We start from the raw sequence: 19,787 nt of genomic DNA, 5'->3' as shown, positions 1-19,787 counted from the left end.
GTGTATATACTATTATGCCATCCATAAATTACATCTACAAGTGATTGGGGGCCGACAGATTATCTTGTCTATTCTCCCATTTGTTTCCATAAAAGCAACAGCTAAAAACAACATGTTCCGTGGGTTCAATATCAAAATAACGGACATCGCTTTCAAAACGGTTTCATTTGAAACGATGAAGCCTCGCCCCCTGAAAAGCTTCCTGCTCGTCAGTCGAAGCAGCCAATCAGAGCCCAGACGGCGTTTTGGTGCAGATTTCAAACCCGTCGAGTCGACAAGCGAGCAGCGGACCGACAATCGTCGGTTGTCGTTTATTTTTGTTAAAAGGCCGCTTTTGCGTGAAGGAAGATTATTTTTTTTATTTTTTGTTGTAAGCTTGCGGTGGTAACATGAGAGTGAGGTGAGTAATCTAACATTTAAATGAATTCGAGCTTCAATTGTTTAGCGTCATGTTAACATGAATTGTCAGTTTGTAATCTTGTCTGCTGATCAGCTAAGCTAGTTAGCTTAGCTGGCGTAACTGTTACTGTAATGTCGAGTTGAGATGGATGTCCCCTCTTTGTATGCTGCAATTGCACGTTTTGAATGATTATTAGGTTTAATCATTCAGACTCGATGTGGTATTTTTTTCTTGCGTTTACAACGAAAGCTATTGCTTCCGGAAGCTAACGTTAGCTTGCTCAGTTAGCTCTCTACTAAAATTCAGATACCCATTTCTAACTTGCTCATTAGGGCTCAAATACTATTGTACTGGTTTTACTGGTAACATGTGTTGAGCCGACAGAAACATAACTCTCACCACTGTTTTTGTTTCCAGTGAAGTACACGCAGCAGAGTGTGGTGCTTACCTCAACAGAGCCCAGGTCAGACTTCAAGACATTTGGGATGAAATCGGGATTCCAGAAGAACAACGTGTACAGAGAACCAATGATGTTCACAAGCACATTAAAGTGAGTCTCAGATCTATTTCGATTTGATTCCCAGTTTGTTTTTTGACCGTACAAAATAGCAAATTAACACTTATCATTTGTTCTCTCGTCCTGCAGGGTCTCCTGGACCTAATGATTGTAGAAGAAGAGCAGCTCAAGAATAGATTACTGAAAACCATACATGCATTTGTTGAGGAACTTAATAAGTTGTGCAGTGAACTTCAGCTGCCCCCCTTTGAGGTACAGTCTTTTTGTCTGATGCATTTCAGAAACCTGTTTGTTTGGGAAAATTCGGAATGTTTGGGCTAATCTTCTGGATTCCTGCGTAGGAGAAAGATGGCTGCACCATATTGCAGATGGAGAAGAATAGCCGCACACGTCTGGAGGTGATGAGGGAGCACAAGAAGCGAAGAATGGAAGAGCTTAAGAGCTTCATTGACAAAGACCGTGAGCTCTGTGATATTATGTGCACGACCCCATTTTGCATCGATCAAGACTCCGTCCCATCACTGAAGCAACTTGAGACGTATCATGCCTATCTGGAGGATCTGACCAAAGAGAAGGTGTAACTGACATTCTGGTCTTAATCACTAAGTGTCTTTTTTTTTAAATTAGGGTTGTAAGTTAACCTGCCATGTCTTTTTCTTCTTTCAGAAACGTCGTCATGATGAATTTGTAACCATCAAAAAGGAGATTGTTGAATGCATGGATGATCTCGAGCGACACCCAGAGACAAGCTTTGAAATGGATGTGATGTGTGAGGATGGGGAGGCATTTTGTCTGTCAAATGACAACATTGCTTCTTTGAAACTACTGCTCGGACAGGTAATTTTGTAATTTTTGACATTAGATGTTTGTTGTTCTGATTCTAATTTAACTCTACAATATCATGGGCTGTTTCATTTTATAATGGATGTATGATTGGTATTCCTCCTTCCAGTTACAAGACCACAAAGCTGAGAAAAAGCACCTTTGTTCAGCTTTGCGTTCTAAGATCCAGCAGCTGTGGGAAAGACTTCAGATTCCCCAAGAGGAGAGGGAAGCCTTTTCTGAGCATATGGTCATGTCGAAGAAGAGAAACATCGAGGCAGTAAGAAATCTACCTCATGTGGTCATTCAAATTAACTGATTTGAGAAATTGTATTGGTGTGTCGGGTCACCAAACACTTGCATAACCCATTTTAATAATGAGCGTTCTGTCTTTCCAGCTTCAGGCTGAGGTACAGCGTCTGGAGTTGCTGAAAATGCAGAGCATGGCGACTGTCATTGGGGCCATCAGAGCTGAGATTGCTCTTTTCTGGGAGAAATGCTTTTACAGCCAAGAACAACAGCAAGCGTTTGTTCCATATCATGATGGTAAAAATGTGTTTTATATTGACAATGCTCGTACACAGACTATATGCTGTTGATCATCACAAAGAGTGTGTTCTGAATGCGTGTTTTATTTCACCAGATGATTTTACTGAAGAGCTTCTCAGCCTGCACGAGGCAGAGGTCAGAACCCTGAAGATGTGTTACGAGAGCCACAGAGAACTCTTTGATGGAGTCACAAAGTGGCAGGAGAACTGGACCTTGTACTTGGAACTTGATGTAAGTACTGTTCTCATAAATTTAGCGGAGAGGTATTTTAAACAAATGTATCTTGGTGTGTAAATGTTGTGGTTGGTGTGTAAATGTGTGGTATGTACCTGTCTCAGAAAAAAGCAAATGACCCCTCGAGGTTCAACAACAGAGGTGGAAACCTTCTGAAAGAAGCGAAGCTGAGATCTGACATGCAGAAAAGTTTGCCTAAGGTGAGGAAATGTTTAAACATAGTGTTTATTGACATGTTCTACGTGTTCCGTTAATATTAAATCAGGATTGCAATTTAATCAATTATATGCTTGTAAAAAAGCTGTTGGTTTGGATTTAAAATCCTTTAAAAGTCAAATTTAGATTCATTAGCAATAAAACAAATGAGCTCAAGCGAACCATATGTGGGGAGTGGAAACCACTCTCCGGTTGTTGGTGCATTATTGATTTTGGCCAACAGGTGGGGATGCTCAAACAATAATAATCTCACTCTTGGTCATGTGCAAAATTGTAGGCACCAGATGCCCTTCGTGACAAAGGGCATTTTAGAAATTGGGGTTGTTATGTAATGTAGACTGATAGTCAATAGGAAATGTGAACGCGTCAACAAAATAAAAGGTTTCCTTTTTGTTCCAGCTGGAAAAGAGTCTGAAAGCCCAAATTGATGCATGGGAGGAGGAGCATGGCAACGAATTCCTAGTCAATGGACAGAAATTTCTCGAGTACGTGCAGCTACAGTGGGAGCAACACCATTCTGAAAAGGAGAGCGAAAAACTGGAGAGGGTGTGTTTTCACTTGGATGAATAAAATAAAAATCTTTTAGTCTTAAATGTTCTTGTCTCAAAAGGATTGGAAATATGACTACATTCTTCTTTGTGTGTGTCAATTAGCAAATGAAGAAAACAAAACAGACACAGGAAGACATGAAATTTGGAACATCGGTGGTGAGGACCCCATCCAAAAGGCGGCTGGTGGGGACTCCCACACCTGGAAAAGTAAAAAGGGTAAGACGGGGCTGCGGGTTTATTTGCTTTGTGTTTCATTATTGCATGTGCAGAGTGACACTGACTGTAACCTGTTGAGTGAATACATGCAAACGTTGACCCACTGGTTTTCCTTTGTCGTCTTAGCTCGATTGCACCTCAACCAGCTGCACTCCGAACAGCATCCTTTCTGCACGCCTCGGTGGAACCATGTGCCAGCAGTCCTCCATCCAGAGACCACCTTTGTCTGCCAGCAAGGTAGAATCAGAGTCCAAATTTAAAATATTTTTGATGGACCTTGAAGGTTAAATTGCTTAGCTCTGTATCTCTTGCTGGTTGCACAAAACTCCCTTAATTTAATCTTTATCTTAACCTCTTTATGTCAATAAATAAATAAAATAAAAACATGTATGGCATACTATACCAAGACTGTTTTGTAGCTTGCTGTCATGAAAGCTTTATTGTATACCATACCATTTTTGTGGAGTACTATACTGTAACTTTTTTAAAGGCATACTTCAGCCCCTGTGCTCAGCTTAATGATGAATTAAAAAAACCTGATTGTATATGATACTTACGTGTCTGGGTTATTCTCACAAAAGCTACACTTGTGATACTTTGATGTGCCAGCTTTGCGGTGGTGTACTGATAATGTGTGATGCTATAGATCTTTTTTAGTTTATCGCACAGTTTAAGTGTGTGATTCTTTTTAGTCTGAATTTAAGTCAAATGAAGAAGCTGGCCAAAAAGCACATAATCATCATGTTCTTGTTGTAGGGTTTTGGCCTGCGAACCCCCGGACATGGAAACGCTCCCCGTGCAATAGACAGAAACAAGGAAAACATCTCTCATCTAAGAAACACTCCAAGTGGCACACCAAGGTCTCAGGATACTCTAGATCACACCTTCACCCTTAACTATTCAGATTTTAAGGTAACTGCAGTTTTGTACATCTGTTAGTTCATTTAAAAGTCCACTAACATGTATAAATTGCCACAAAAAGCAATATGTAAGATTATATGGTTAACCAAATGGAATCACTGAGCTAAAACGGTTTTCCAACTGTTGTTTACATTTTGTATTACTGTGTCATTTGCACAAGAATAACAATAAGAGTAACAATTTGTGTATATCAAATGAAGCAACTAAAAAGCAGCAACATATGCCTTTGCAAGACTTGCATAATGTTGAAAACTAATCTGCATCAATTCATAGCTTTGGACCATTAAGACAACAAATGCACATAGCAGATTGTTTTGACTCCTGAGAAAATGTTAAAAAATAAAAAAATATATAATCTTTAACTGTAAATGCTTAAAACAACTCCTGACATACCAAAGACTCAACCACTTGTTCTCCATGCGATAGTTTAACGCCACCAAATTACACACACAAATATAAATGTAGTGGCATTACCACGCCACATCACTCCTTCAATGTAAAAAGATACTGACACAGAAATGTTCCCTTTTTCTCAACAGAGAGACTTCTCGACGGCGTCTAAATCCAATGTCAAGCCTGAACTGATGAACTCCACTGTTGATCATCAGTGATGGGGTCAAGTACGCTGCTCCGGCGCCAGAAGCCCTCCAGCTATGCTGTAGTATTCAAATCGTGGACGAGGGAACATTAATGTTAACTTCTTACAAAAAATGTAAATATTTCAGTCTGAGTAAACACTGCAAGTCTCTATCAATTCTGTCTTCTTGAGGCTTTGTTCCAGGGTTAGTTGTTTTCTCTGCTGCCTGTGGCAAGTTACTGATAATTGTAACAAATCGGTTGTGGCTTTTTATTTTACATTTTTATTTTTAGGGCTACAGCGTTTTAAATAAAACTTTAACCATATCTAGATGCTTACTATATTTTAGTAGTGTAGCGAGCCAATGCACCATGGGTTTTATTCCTCCAGCTGGTATGACAGCAAATTTTTCTCTTCAGGGTATTATTTTTAAAATCAAGTTGTAAATAAACATTTAAGATACCTATTTAGGATCTTGTGTCATTTGTAATTTTTTCTGAATGTTGTCTTTTGAGCCCCAATGGGTAAATTGCTTGCAAAGGTTTTATGTTTATAGTACAATGCACCCCAATCTCAAAAGTATGTATTACTATTTATCAATCTTGATAGTTTGAGTATTTCAAAATTCTCTGCTTCCTGTATCTTAGTGCATACAACTGTAAGGTGTTCCTTGTCTATGGAGTGAAATTTTGTGAGTACATCCAACAGCTAGTGGGGCAACACCTTGTTCAAAAGACAAATGTGCACTTTTGTCCCAACCAAATGATTTCCAATAAGACTAAAGTATGGCCTCTGGGGAACCGTGTGCCAGTCCTCCATTCAGAAACCGCCTGTCTGCAAGGTAGAATCACTTTTGTCACATCACTGACACAATTCACATGTTTTAACAGCCTGATGGCTGCTGTAGGTTAGATTGCTCAGCTCTGACAATTTTTAATTGCATGCCTTGTAACTTGTATCACGTGATGCTTCTCAGCCAATCAGATATGCGTGTTCCGATAACATAATTGAGTGATACGTGAGTCAGTTATTTCATATGGCGTTCTTAATAGTGAAGCGGACAACAAGACCAGAGTCTTTCACCAAGAATGTGCAGACTCTTATTTATGTTGTTCACGGGACGCAAACCAACAATACTCAAATCTGAAATGAAGACGTGTAACAAAATGAGCTCAGTACGAGCTGAATCCTAACGCATGCATTCACTGTCCAACAATGATAGAGCTAAAACACAAAGTCTCTGTACATGACATTGTTTCTCACCCAAATGAACAATTGCATTCAATTCATTTTTCCAAAATTACTTTATTTTAAGAAACAGCTTCCTCATATGCAACTTATTTTTTAAATGCAGCCCATATTTTACTTAAGAGGAAAGAAAACTATTTATAATTCAGTCCAGTTAGAAAACTCAAATATAGATATTATTCAAGTGAACTTCCTTAATTTGATTTGTCAGTTGATAGAACGGCTTCTTCTATATATGGATAAAATCAAGTTACACAATATTGTGATGTTCTGGACCCATGCATGAGGAAATTCCTTGTATGACTGTACTGAGAATGTATTTTTAATTTCATTGTACAGTGCATGTGTGTTTCCCTTTGCTCTTGCTGTGGTCGCCTAGTCTGAAAACAAGTCAAATGAAAAAGGTGGCAAAAGTGAGTGCACACACCTCAACCTGTATATTTAAATTGTTTGACTTTGACATTTTTACTTATTTTTTCCATATGAGCGAAGATTCTGATTTTCGCTCAAGACCTTTCAAAGGCTTCTAAATGGTTGCGTTGCACAGGTTTTTTTGTTAATCCTGTGTTAGTTGGAATAAGTCAGAAGGCAGTATCTGTTCGGTACATTGTTTTGACCACATGTAGTTTAGTACGTTCTGTATAAATAGTACATTTCACACACAATATTGGAGAAGATGTTCCGTTTAAGCCATGCGTGTCATGAGTTCTTCGAGAGCCCTCTCGCGGTGATTTTCATGAACAAGCAGCACTTCTTTGATGGCATTTTGCTGGAAGCCCATCTCATTAAACTGAGTCAGGAGACGCAGGAACTCAGCAGCCTGAAATAAAATGTAAAGTAAGTGATGATGCACGCCACTGGTTGTGGCCTTTTTGCAGCCTTTTAGCAACAAGCCACTGATTCACCTTGCTTTCGCAGTTCTGAAACATCTCCAAGGCCTCCTCCACCTGAGCTTCGTCATAACCCAGCTCACACAGACGATCACTGGCTACCAGGTATTTTAGGATCTGTTGATACAAAAGGGACAAATAATTGAGAATGGCATGCTGGGTCTTGATGACATACAAATATCAAAAAAGTTAGATCTCAAGGTAATTGTATAGGGTTTTAAATGACTTGTTTAAATATCAATGCTTGACAGGTCTGCTATGATTAACAACATCTTGGTTGCCAACGTTTGAGCCAACATGTTTTTTCCCCAATTACTCCAACAAATATAAATGCAGGTTTGATTAATTATTCTAGATTTTATAACTATCAAGCATGCAGCAACTGAAGGGTATTTATGTATTAAACCATTAACGATCTGTTATCTCAAAGCCTTTCATTTAAATCACTCAGAACACAATGGTAATTGTGTTCAGAGTGATTACAGTCTCAAGAACTGGGGAAAAGCTATACGACACTGTTTGGATCTTTGAAATAAGACCTAAACACACAACTGCTATTATCGCTTATTGTCATAAGTGAAGCCAAAGAGAACCGACAAATCCTCGAGATTTACCAACAACATTAAAAAGTGGTGCCTACCTTTTCTGGGCTGTGATAGCCTGTCTTTTGCAGAGCCAAAATAGCTGTGCGTAAAGGGTAGCCCTTCTCTGTGATGGTTTCAAGTAGCTCCCTCTCTTCCTGGCTGAGTGCTGACAACAACTCTGCTGCTGAGTCAAAGAAAACCCCACGAGAGCCACCCATCCTCAGTGCCTGGTGCCAAGGGAAGAATAGTGGGTTATGCAATGGAAGTAAAAAAGAAAATATATTGTTCATATTTTTCTCAGACACGAATAGAAAGAAAAGAACCTTCTGTCTGTAGTTTGTGACAACTGGCCCAGCAGAGGAGGGTCGCTGCTGGTGCAGCCTGGGTGGAGAGGGAGCGGGTGGTGTGTTTTGGGAGTATTTTCTGCCCAAAGAACTCTGTGAACGGCTCTTCTTTTTGCTGGTCTTCTGCCCGTGGGGGAGGGGGCTGGCCTGCAGGAACCTGTGCTGCTCCAGTGCTCGCAGAGGTTGTCTGCTGTCTTGAAGACCCATTAAAGAACCTCTGGGGCCTCTGAGGCTCCGAGGTGAGGCAGGCGGACAGTGGTGAGTGGAAGGACCCTGGTGCATGTCTTTGACTCTGGATAGTTGGTCTTTGGGCGCAGCACTCCGGGGCCGCTCTCTGCTCTTGATGGAGCGAGGTGTGTCTTCAGTAGAGGAGGCCTCGTTATCCTCATGGTAACCATCTTCATCCTCAGAGTCAGAGATATAATACCTGACGGTGCGATAGTGCTGCCAGCGAGTGTCTGCAGAGTTCAGGCTGTGACTGCGGGGCCGGAGGCTCGGGGACCATGAGTCGCCGCTCCTGCGATTGGCTTTGCGGGTCTTCTTAGGGCTGCTGAACATCAGGCAGTAGGGGGGGCAGGACGGGGTCTGACAGACTAGTTGTTGCCCAGTTAAGAGACACCTCTCCAGGTTGAAGTCATACTGGAGTAAAAATAGAGATTTTCAGCAACACCTGACTGTTCATAGTAAGAAAGCACACGTGTTACTGGTAACATTTAAAATAGCAGCATTGCATTGTATTGTAATGCACGACTTAGCCAGTTTGCACAATACAGTTTGCACAATACAAAAAGTCTCTGCCTCTTCTCAAAGATAAGTGTGATAAATAGCACTTCAAGTAAGAGGTAAAATATGTATTTTTGATGTGGGTGATATTTATATGGGTTTTACTTTTCTGGGCTGTGACAATTCTGATGTTGTTGTGCATAGCAGTAGCGCTCCAACACAAATTGTATTAGTAATAAGTGTTTTTGTTTTTTTAAACTACATATTCCCAACAATTTAACAGATGATTAATTAGGAATAGAAAGCTGAAAGCAACCAAGTGAAACAGATCACTGCTGATAAATAGATCCCAGAAAGACATTAACTTGTGAATGTGAACGTTCATTTGGATGTGTGACCTTAGTGTCTCGGAGTATCCGGCGGCAGTCTGGTATCGTGATATCTGGAGCCGTCACAACCTGCACGGCCTCCTCCAGTGGACCCAGGAGGCTCTGAAACGGGACGTCCTCCAGCGTGCTCATAGTCACCAACAAATAACCTGCATCAAAATAAACAAGTTCTTGTTTTTCATATTATCAGAACATAACTTTATTGTAGTTGTATTGATTCTTACCGCTATTCTCTTCGATTCACAGCCCTCTGAAGCGTTGATGGGTGGTTGGAGTAAATGACTTACTCAAAAGGTGACATACGCGATAAGCCTCTTCATAACTAAGCCTCTGACATCAGCTGATGAGTTGTTTACCAATATTACCCCACAGACACCTGTTATAATCCAACCTGCACATGTACAGTACAAATAATGGAGAATTGAAACATGTACACACAGAAATATATATTAGAGTAATGCTAAAAAAAAATAATAATTTGCTCCAATAATAGATGAAATTATTATTTTGTGTTTTGCTATTAAACCACCAATACATATATATATTTTTTTAATTTTATTTGTCAATCTTTTCCTATTTTCCTTATATATTCAAAGCCATGTTTCAGACAGTGTGACTTTGTAAATTCATCTGGATCTGAAAGGGGATTAGAGATTGCTGAGGTATTGAGAAACAAAAGAACAGCACAATACATTCCAGAGATTAACCGATTACATAAAGGGCGACAGCGTAACACGGTAGAACAACATTGTGATGTCTAGGACATTAATTTCCTATTTTATTGATCCACGTGTTGAGAACATCTGAGAAAACATTTTGTCACAATGACCCTAGTGACCTAATCAATTTCAAGATTACATCCTGTTCTGCAGACAAGTTTAAAGGCAAAGAACAAATAAAATTCTGTACATAGATTTACATTTTATTTATATATTTTCAACAATCACAAATAATTTCAGATCCACAAACTGGGGAGAGGTTACAGGTACTGTAACAGACCTCTGAAAACAGAAAAGCAGTTTTTAAACTTAACTGAAAGAAAAGGAAACTTAAAAGCAATGAGAACGGATCTAGTTTAATCTCAATTTAAAGCACAAACAGCATTTTAAAGAGTACAGCAGCGTGGTTCAGTCAGAGAGCATTTAGGCTTGATTACAGACGTGTGTATTGAGAGATAGGATTGTATCACTAACTCAGGTGGGTTCCCAACGCTGAGGCACGCACAACGAAAATAAAAATACCTTATGTCTGACAAAGCAGGGTTTGAGCGGGATCCAGACAACTTTTGTCCAATTATGATTTGAATCACGATAATTTAGCTTTAATATCCAATTAAAAAAAAGATTTAGTCATGTACTGTATGTTGGAGGATATCTACTAATAAATATATCCAAGGATAACTATATAACACTTCACAGTTACCTGGCAACCTGCTAATCCTGCTTTGAGAGACAGCGTAATGATCCACTCCTGTGATGATCGGGCCAGGACGTGAACACGTTCCCTAAATGGTGGGCTACAAGTGGAAGCAAAACACTGAAAAATAACCATTCTGGCTGTTAAAAAAGGTCACCGTTGTTTAACATCTGCTTTGTTTAGTTTGCTGGTGCGTTAAACACAATGTGTTCTCCTAATTATAAGTCATGTCTTACAAACCGCTTACAAATTCCACCTGAGCAGCGTCTGAGATTCTTGTGTTTTCTGTGAGCACCATTTCTACAATGGTGGTAAAGACATACAAAAAAAATGTGCTCATGGAATATTATGCCCTTATGATACAAGGCATTATATGACACGTTGCCATCATATCTACACTTACTCAGTGCCACTTCTTCTCAAGCGTAAAGTATGATCCCATAATTTCCATTTGCTTCCTTTGCCGTTACAGCCATCACCACAAAAAAAAAGAAAAGAAATATACTAGCTACAAATCCTGTCGTGAATAAAATTGCATTATCTTTATATAGATAAAATGTTAACAATCCCCAGAGATTGAAATATTTCATGAAGGTCCACCTTGTGAGTGCACCTCTAGAGAATTAACATCTGATGCATGGGACCAAAGTTTGTTGCACTCTTAACTTGTTCATCAGGATAACAATCCTTTACCTCTACTACAGAGTCCGCAGCTTGTTTGTCAGGGGCCATAGTAAAATCCAGAGTGGGTTTCAAAAGGTTCATAATGATCTAATGATTTCACAGACTGTCTTTAGGTGAAATGGGTTCAGTTGTTAGCAGCATCCGCCTGCCGAGGCCAGTTCTCCTCCTCAATGCCCGAGTCGTATTCCTCTTCTGAAGACTCCTTTGCCGGGGATCTGAAATTTAAATAGAAACCCCAATTCATGTTTCAAACAACACAACATTGGCGACACCCAGTGAGCTCGGCTTAAGCTCTCTGATCAGTAACGTAACACAATGGTAGCATTGCACTGCGAGCGGAGAGATACTGACCGGATATATCTCGGTAGGGATTTTCCTTGGACAATTTCTTGGTTCAGCTCAACAGCCATGATGTCGGACTGTGGCACCTCAAACATGGGCTCGAGAAGGAGCTTTTCCTATATGAAATGAGGACAAATTTAATTATTGTGCTACATCAACATAAACATGCAAGTATAATACTCATGGCAAAAATCAAGTACCATGATGGATCTGAGCCCACGAGCTCCAGTTTTTCTCTCCAGAGCCATCCTGGCGATGGCCTTCAGGGCACCTGGAGTCACATTGAGTTCACACTGAGAGAAACAAAAAAAACGTAGATTCATATCAGTTCTAAATATGCAGTCGTTCAGGTATAAACACATACAGATAACATTTTCACAAACATGTTATTTTCCTGTAGGTCTGATACAATTGCTTTTCAGGTACCAGTTAGACAATAATCCATGTACTAGTAGAAATACTGTGGTAATTTCACACCCAACAGGAATGTGCCCTTGCAGGCATTTGACTAGATGACGCTACATTGCGTTGTGGCAACAGCTGAGGCAATGCTCCCGCAGTGGAAGCCCTACTGAGCAGTGTTCTCATTCAAATGAATGAGGGGGCTTCTGCCTGTCTGAGCATAACAGTGCACTGCAGTACCCACTATATAGGAATCCTTACTTTGTCCATGCTGAACAGAGCCTGATACTGGGGCACCACAGCGTTGCGTGGTTCAGTCAAGATTCGGACGAGCGTTTCTTCATCCAGGCTGTGCAGCGGCACGACTACAGGAAGACGACCAACGAACTCCGGGATCATTCCAAACTCGATCAAATCCCTGGCCTCGACGAGCTTCAGCAGCCTATCCTTCTCCTCGATCTCTGCCACTGTGTCCGTCTCACCGGTGGTGTTGGCCAAGTCTGCGGCAGCCGCTGCGCGACGCCCTTTTCCCATGTTGGAGGGAGTTCCAAAACCCAAATACTGAAGAGTCATGAAACAAGAGGATCACATTAGAGGCAGGAATAAAGACAAACAGGCGTGTAGACTGAAGGTCTGCTGACAGTCAGTGTGAGATATGTTGAATTTACCTTTTCATTCTTTCTTCTGCTGATAATTCTGTCGAGTCCGTTGAAAGCACCAGAAGCAACAAACAGAATGTTTGTTGTGTCCACTTGCACTGTCTCTCCTCTCAGTTTCCTGGAGTTTTTCTCAGGAACATTGACAATTGTGCCCTCCAAGAGTTTAAGCAACCCCTGACAGAGAGAAGATACAAGGTTAGGTCAACAAATATAGGAATATGGAAGAGGAAATGAAACTGTAAACTAGTTGCAGTAAATAAGGGAAATCTGCTGCTGTGTTTTTTTAATCCACACTCACAATTGTATTGTCCCTGATTATATAAATTCTATAAACAAAACGACTGACCTGCTGGACTCCCTCTCCTCCTACATCTCTCAGCTGATGGATTCCAGGCACACTGCCAATCTTATCCACCTCATCCAGAAACACAATACCTGGACAAATATAAGGACAGTGCCATGACAGTCTATCATCAGACAGTTTCTTTCTCTAATAAACCATTTGTGCATAAATGTATCCTATGTTTGCTTCAGATTTGAGCTCACACAATACTAAAGATAAGTCATTTTTAATCATTTAATAAAAAAGGTTCAAATGTGAATTTAAAAAAAAAAAGAGAGTCAACAGTCGCAAAACAGCGATACTTCACAGCTGTAAAAGAAAACCTGATGTTTACTTTTGTTAATCCACGATTGTTTTTTTTACCCAACAAGATCAAGCCAATAAAATCGTCTTTGCCTATGTAATTAATGAAAGTTTAAAAAGTGATAAAAAAAAGCACATGTTAACAGATGGAAGGTGAATAATGAAGTAATTGACGTAAAAGTAAACTGAATTAATCTTTACAAGAGTTAAGTCTCACCGAGTGGTTTTCTACAAGGCACTGTTTTATTAGGTTTATATTACATCAGCAGAAACTTTTATTTTTTGGTTATCTTATATATTTTAGAGAACACACTTAAGTAAACACTGTAAAGGTGGTTCTATCAATGTTACTACAGTTTTCAGTATTGTGTAACAGACTGGATCTAAATACTTGGTTTGCTACTACCAAACTTATTCCTAGAGTTTTATACTGTATGTTGGCTAATGGAGAATAGAAACAAATTAAACTTAACGCCAATTCAAAAACTATCCCCATTAAGACTCCCTCTGCCCACCTTGTTGTGCTTTCTCCACTGAATAGTTGGCATCTTGCAGGAGTTTCGCAATAACTGACTCGATGTCCTCTCCCACGTATCCAGCTTGAGTTAGTGTTGTGCAATCGCATATTGCAAACGGAACATCCAGACAAAGTGCCAGTGTTTGCGCCAACAATGTTTTGCCTGTGAAAATTTTGAAAAATTATGATACAATTTGTTTTGACAAGATAGGTCCATATTAAGTCTTAATGAACACTAACCCGAGCCAGTTGGGCCTAGAAGTATGATGTTGCTCTTCTCCAGTTTAATTTCTGTGTGCGTTGAGTCCAGGATCTCCCCGCCCCTCTTCTCCTGAGGTGCCTGCTGGCTGGCCTGCTGCTGCATAGACGCTCCCAGAGCATTTCCATGAGGACTGATCCCTGCAATCTGCAGCAGTTCTGCAACAACAACAAGAGTCACAGCGGTTAGCGTTGTGATTGAAAAATAAAAAAACTATAAAGACTGAATGCTTTCCATTTGAACTGCTGCTCACTTTTCACAAGCCATTCATTGGTGGTGTATGGATCAAACTGTGCACAGAAACATTTAATTGTGCGGGCTAAAATATGTGTGCAAGTCTGTGTGGCATTACCAAGTGAGGAGGGCTGGACTGAAAACAGCAAAAGTACAGATGTTCTATTCTCAGGTCACTCAAAGATTAACAGATATACTCTTTGTGCTTCAGTTTCTCAACTAATTTTTTATGCATGGTAAATCGATAGTCGCTGCTCAACTGGAGCTGTATTTCCTCAAATAAAATGAACTGCATCATCTGGTTTATTGATCGATCATCTGATGTATTGATTAATTTAAATTATTCATGAGTAAGTTATGTTTATTCAGGTTGAGTAGGACTATAAATAAGTCACTAGAAATATCTGAACAAAGCTCTGAGGAGTAACAGCTGTCTGTACATTTTGGCATTTGTGCAACTCATGACAATAAAGACAGAAATTGCAGTTAAAGTGTTGTGATTTTTTAAGTGGCCTCTGATAAAAAAGCAGTAAGGAGGACCAATCACTTACTTGTGAACCTGTACTCATCCTCTCGTCTTCTCATCTCTAGTTCTACAGGAAGAGGATGAAAGTACGTAATCAATATTATCATTACCATTATAACATTATCGCTACAGTCCTGAAAAAACGTCTACACAGTTGTGAGATGGTTATTGAACAAATGCCAAATAATATAGTTTATGATTCAAGACAAGTCAAAAATGAAGGCCAGAGCTGCAACCTCTTGTCAGTTATTTGTCTAGATTTTATGAGTAAATGACTCGATGACTTAATTGTGTTACATGTTGATGTGTAGAAAATAAAAGCTATTGTGCCCTAAATTTCAGTGATTCAATGTGTCAAACTAGAACAATTGAACACGTTTTTTTTCACCACTTGCATGGAAACAAAGTTATTATGAATTATTACTAGGTGTAATCTTGTAGAACTGCATCTCTGTGTTTACTTCATCAGAAGCTTAATGAACGGCTTTGTTTTTAGATATTTTTTAATTTCATAATTAAGTTACATTTTGAAATAATGTTTGATAAATCCTAGAATCATAATAAAAACCAAACAATGGCATGTACAATAACTTATAAATTACAGTTCCCAGCGTATATCGTTCCACCTCAATCTCTCTCACCATATTTGCTGTTTGTCTCTGCTCTCCAGTATGAAATGAAAACATAAACGAAGCCCAGAAGTAGGTCAAAGTTCAGCACTATATATTTTGAGTAAAACTGGTTTTGGCCAAACACAAAAGATACAGAGCACGGACCTTGTGACAAAGTCATTTCATTGACAAAAGAACTATTTTTCTTTTTTTAAGCACTACAGTGTTTACCGGCTATCAGACCATGCTTTGGTACGCGGGTGGAAAGGCAACAGTGAATTGATTAGTGAAAGTGATCTGAGGAAACCAAATCAACATGTACATTATGTACCTAATAATAGTTTAACATAAGGACACCAGTAAGGGTGTTTTCAAATGAAAAACTGGGGAGGAGAGTTCCACCAATAAGTAGCATAATTAAACAATATCTATAGACAACAGTAATACTGACCACGAGGCGTTAGAGAGGGCTGTTTTTCCACCTCCACCTGCTGTCGACTGCCAGCAGGGATGTTGTTGTAGATGCGCTTGTAGTGATTGTACACTGCAACTGCTAACACCTTTTTTGCATAAGACTGGCCAACAACGTACTTGTCGAGGTAAGCATATATCTGAAGAAAAAAACAATTTATACTTTATAACAGGACTATTAGGATGTGTAACATTTAAATGAGTCCTTTAAAAGCATATTTTGACTTCCTGCTTAAATTTCTCACCTTCTTAGGAGGAGGGGGAGGTTTCTGTGCAAAAGCCAGTTTCACTGCCTCCGCAGCAGATTCTGGCTCTTTGTTTAGTCCCTTCTTAGAGTCCATTTCAGACAGAACCACGAAAAAGTGATGACATTTCTCACATTTGACAAATCGTGTTGATGCTACAAAAGAATAAACACACAACACAAAGAAGAATGTCACAACCGGGTGAAAAGAAATGTTTGAGACATTCACAGCTTGCCCAGGTTGCATATCATTAACTGACTCGCGTAAACATAACACTAAACTCTAAAAGCGCGGACTCATAGTACTGAAGTGGAGAAATGGCCAAAAATGGTCTGCTGCTGGTCCTAACCTAAAGGGAAACTGGCTGAATTATCTATATTGTGAACAGGATAAATGTGGAAAACAAATTGCTGTTACGCATGCTGCATAGGTATTTCCCCTGGTACATTTATTTTCAACATATATAAATGTATTATCTCTTTAGAATTAACTTTAATTTGACAGCTAGCCGGCCATGGCCAAGCTGCACTGACACTGCTTTTGACAACAATGAAACCGATTCCTCAGTGTTTATTTGCAGGTCAGCATTTTGACAAACTATGCAAGGACATTTCTTATAATGGTTGTTTGTGGGGTACCATTTATATTTTGTGTGTTTGTAGCAATTTCAGTCCACCACTACTGTTTGTACCACAGCTATATGTGAAAGCTGGTTCAACGCTTTGTTTGAAACATAACAAAAGACACATTTCAACACTAAATTGTAGCCAAAATGAAAATTTGGACAAATCTGCTGCGGCTGCCATTTCCCTTTTTTATTTATTTTTTAGTCAGCCAGTTTACAACTACATCTACTTCCTTGTTCTCCGCCTTCCTCCTGCATGTTGCAACAATGTAAATCAAATGTTTTTCTACACTAATAATGTTGGATATTCACTGTATGAAGCCTTTTTTACGTAATCATAAAACAAAACGTTTCTCATAAACTGTCTGTTTTTTGTGCAATTTTTGTGTGTGTGAACTCAACAAAAAATTGGTTATTTATCCCTCCCCTTTCAAACATTTATCTTGATTTCTACATCAACATTGCACCTAAAATGCACATCAGATCATATGTCTTGGTAAATCTGATTGTCGAATATAAAGAAGTTTACTCACATACAAAGGTCTCTACATGTGTGCAGGGATCTCCACATTTAGGGCAGCGTAGCTGGCTTCCCCCCTTGCCTGATCCTCCAGAGCCAGATCCTCTCTTCGCCTCACTGATGCTTTTCTGTGTAAAAACAACAGCGTCAGCACAATTTTAATTACATACCCACCATCTCTTCCATTAACAGAGTAATGTGTAACACTCTGAGGAAATAGAGTTACAAATCATATTTCTCCTCCAGGAGATTACCTTCCCACCATCGCTTCCACCGTCCTTTGTTGTCCCATCTTTAGCGGCATAGCAGACCGCGGCCTCTGAAAACGACCTCACGCGTACCCGAGGGGGTAAATAAGTTTCCCGAGACCCCTGACGACTCAGAGAAAACAACTGGATCCGGGAGCAGGATAATCCTGAAAATACAACAGCAACATTATTTTTTTATTCCAAAAAGCATTGTCTTTAAATTTGTTGAACATACATTTGAAATGAATGACAATTATTATGGTATTTTAGATTTTTTGATGACCTATACAACAAATACTACCCCAACTGGTCCCATTTGTTATGTAACTAGAGCTGATCAAGCTATTTGTAAATCTCGAGAAAATGAATCTGCAAGTATTTAATAACCATACTTGGTATGTAGCTTAACATATTAAACATTTTCTAGTACCAGCATCTCCAATGTGATATATTTCGTTGTCATATACAGTATAGTAGTAAACAGAATATATTTTGCCTTGGACTGCCATCTTGGGCTCTGACATACTGTGATGGCCATTTTACACAATTTTGTACACTTGAAAGAGTAATAAATTGATCTGTTAATCACGTAGAAAATCTCAAAATGAATGAATAATGAAAATAATGGTTAGTTGCCCATGCATAGTTGGGGACAGATCACCTAATTAGTTGGCAACTCATCAAATAAGTAAACAACAAAGCAACATAATGGCCTGTAGTTATATCAGTTGAACACAGAGCATATTATCTCGAGAGCAACAGTGTATGGTTTGGGGCAATGAGTTCATTCGTGCTGTCGCTGTACATTTTGTATTATGTAATTGTAAAGGGCTTTAGCTGACGTAAAAAGTATGCTAAGCTATTGCTAACTTCACACTTTTTTGTGTTTTATAAAATTATTTGTGTTTTCCTTACGTATTATCACGCTTTAAGCAAAATCTCAACTGTACAACTCTATGAGAAGCTGGGGTGTGCAAGTTAACAGTTAACTTCACAGCTTTTTAACCGCCATTAAGACACTTTTCCACCTGCAGTTGGCATTACGTGACAGACGAACAGCTGCAGACCTACTTCACAAACAGCAGCAAGTAACGTTAGCACAATGTCCTGCAGCAGTTAGCCAGGTGGTGCAATGTGTACTCTCACTTTCTCACCTCTGTGGGCAGTGTTTAGGAACAACCTGGCAGCCGAAGTGCATGGGCAGGACATAACTCTTCGTTTGGCTCAATATCCTGACAAAAGGAACACAAAGTCAACACTGTGTCATGAGGAAAGGCTAGGGCGATCTTCACAGGTCGGTTGCTAACAAACAGGAGCAAACACGAATGGCCGTGTAGTGTCGTAACGTCAACGTCACTGTTAGCATTAGCAGGTCATTTACTGACGAAGGTGGCGGCGCCAGAGCTGCTTGCTGCTGTGGGAATAAAGCTCGTTGAAATGACTCTTTACATTAATTCATGTGTTGGGCCAAGGTCAGTTACTTCCTGCTGTCTAACGGCAGCGATACACGGCTAAATAAACAACATAGCTGGTTGGGTTAAATCAAATAGCCCCTTAAACTAGGCCCAAGCCAGAGCTACCTGACGATTCTGCCAGTTGACGTGACAAACACCGTCAGGCGGACAGACAGGCGGTGCTTCGCAGGGCTTTATGTGAACGGCCTGAAACTAACAAGTATCGTGAGCTAACCTTAGCATGCTGACATGCAGCTGAACTCTCACAGTAACGTAACACCAGAATATTTGGAGACAACATGTCCGTTTTACTCACAGGGCTCGATGAAACCAGTCGCGTATCGACAGCCCTTCGTGGAAAAACAAACAAACAAATGCGCAAAGTCACCACCGCTTTTCGCTCTGTTGTTTTAATTTAACGGGTCAGTAGTGTGTCGGACTGATATCACAGCACATACAGCAGTCAGCGTCGGCCAATATTTCCCAGGTGGGACACGACCCAAAGTGATGTAACACTGTTATGCACTAGGTCGGTTACCCGGTTAGCTACTTGGTAGCCTTCTTGGTACAGTAGCTAACAGACGTGATGTAATGAATGTGAATGGGTTTAAGCAAGATGGCGGCGTCGCTTTCGTCTATGCAGCTCACACCCATCCCAATGTTTTTAGATCTGACAACGTCAGCATTTAATCCACACAGGAGGCGTTAACAGTAACTGCTGGTGCGTTCACGTGATCCTCGTAATGT

The 19,787-nt window shown here is 39.9% G+C and overlaps 3 protein-coding genes across 5 annotated transcripts; 1 reads left to right on the top strand and 2 right to left on the bottom strand.

The window, feature by feature from the left end:
* Positions 1-244: 244 nt before the first annotated feature.
* LOC137804471 (protein regulator of cytokinesis 1-like) lies at positions 245-5,473 on the top strand. Of its 2 annotated transcripts, none has more exons than XM_068603734.1 (14): positions 245-400; positions 818-950; positions 1,047-1,169; positions 1,259-1,492; positions 1,584-1,754; positions 1,870-2,019; positions 2,138-2,285; positions 2,383-2,519; positions 2,627-2,722; positions 3,138-3,284; positions 3,392-3,505; positions 3,632-3,742; positions 4,262-4,365; positions 4,966-5,473. In XM_068603734.1, exons 1-14 carry the CDS (start codon positions 390-392, stop codon positions 5,009-5,011), a joined length of 1,725 nt encoding a protein of 574 aa, XP_068459835.1. In that variant the 5' UTR covers positions 245-389; the 3' UTR covers positions 5,012-5,473. The 2 variants fall into 2 exon arrangements, with proteins under 2 accessions (XP_068459835.1, XP_068459834.1); XM_068603733.1 differs by having other exon boundaries at positions 4,262-4,417.
* A 938-nt stretch (positions 5,474-6,411) lies between these two features.
* Positions 6,412-9,313, bottom strand: LOC137803726 (ubiquitin-associated protein 1-like). The gene is made up of 5 exons (XM_068602440.1): positions 9,191-9,313; positions 8,049-8,708; positions 7,782-7,952; positions 7,157-7,258; positions 6,412-7,071 (listed from the first exon to the last, which is right to left on the bottom strand). The coding sequence occupies exons 1-5, from the start codon at positions 9,311-9,313 to the stop codon at positions 6,937-6,939; spliced, it is 1,191 nt and encodes a 396-aa protein (XP_068458541.1). The 3' UTR covers positions 6,412-6,936.
* Positions 9,314-9,816: 503 nt separating this feature from the next.
* clpxb (caseinolytic mitochondrial matrix peptidase chaperone subunit Xb) lies at positions 9,817-19,655 on the bottom strand. 2 transcript variants are annotated; one of them, XM_068603730.1, is made up of 15 exons: positions 19,357-19,655; positions 18,741-18,818; positions 17,593-17,753; positions 17,352-17,466; positions 16,194-16,348; positions 15,929-16,088; positions 14,892-14,933; positions 14,088-14,264; positions 13,846-14,010; positions 13,031-13,119; positions 12,694-12,858; positions 12,287-12,586; positions 11,824-11,916; positions 11,633-11,739; positions 9,817-11,496 (listed from the first exon to the last, which is right to left on the bottom strand). In XM_068603730.1, the coding sequence occupies exons 2-15, from the start codon at positions 18,793-18,795 to the stop codon at positions 11,406-11,408; spliced, it is 1,875 nt and encodes a 624-aa protein (XP_068459831.1). In that variant the 5' UTR covers positions 18,796-18,818; positions 19,357-19,655; the 3' UTR covers positions 9,817-11,405. The 2 variants fall into 2 exon arrangements, with proteins under 2 accessions (XP_068459831.1, XP_068459832.1); XM_068603731.1 differs by lacking the exon at positions 14,892-14,933 and having other exon boundaries at positions 19,357-19,654.
* Between the last annotated feature and the right edge of the window lie 132 nt (positions 19,656-19,787).

This window comes from Clinocottus analis, unplaced genomic scaffold (genome assembly GCF_023055335.1).
Source record: "Clinocottus analis isolate CAN_PGR_092001 unplaced genomic scaffold, fCliAna1.0.p SCAF_6, whole genome shotgun sequence".
In the NCBI taxonomy this organism is placed as follows: domain Eukaryota; kingdom Metazoa; phylum Chordata; class Actinopteri; order Perciformes; family Cottidae; genus Clinocottus; species Clinocottus analis.
The sequence above is the reverse complement of the archived record's forward strand: the minus strand, read 5'-3'. Positions and strand labels throughout refer to the sequence as shown.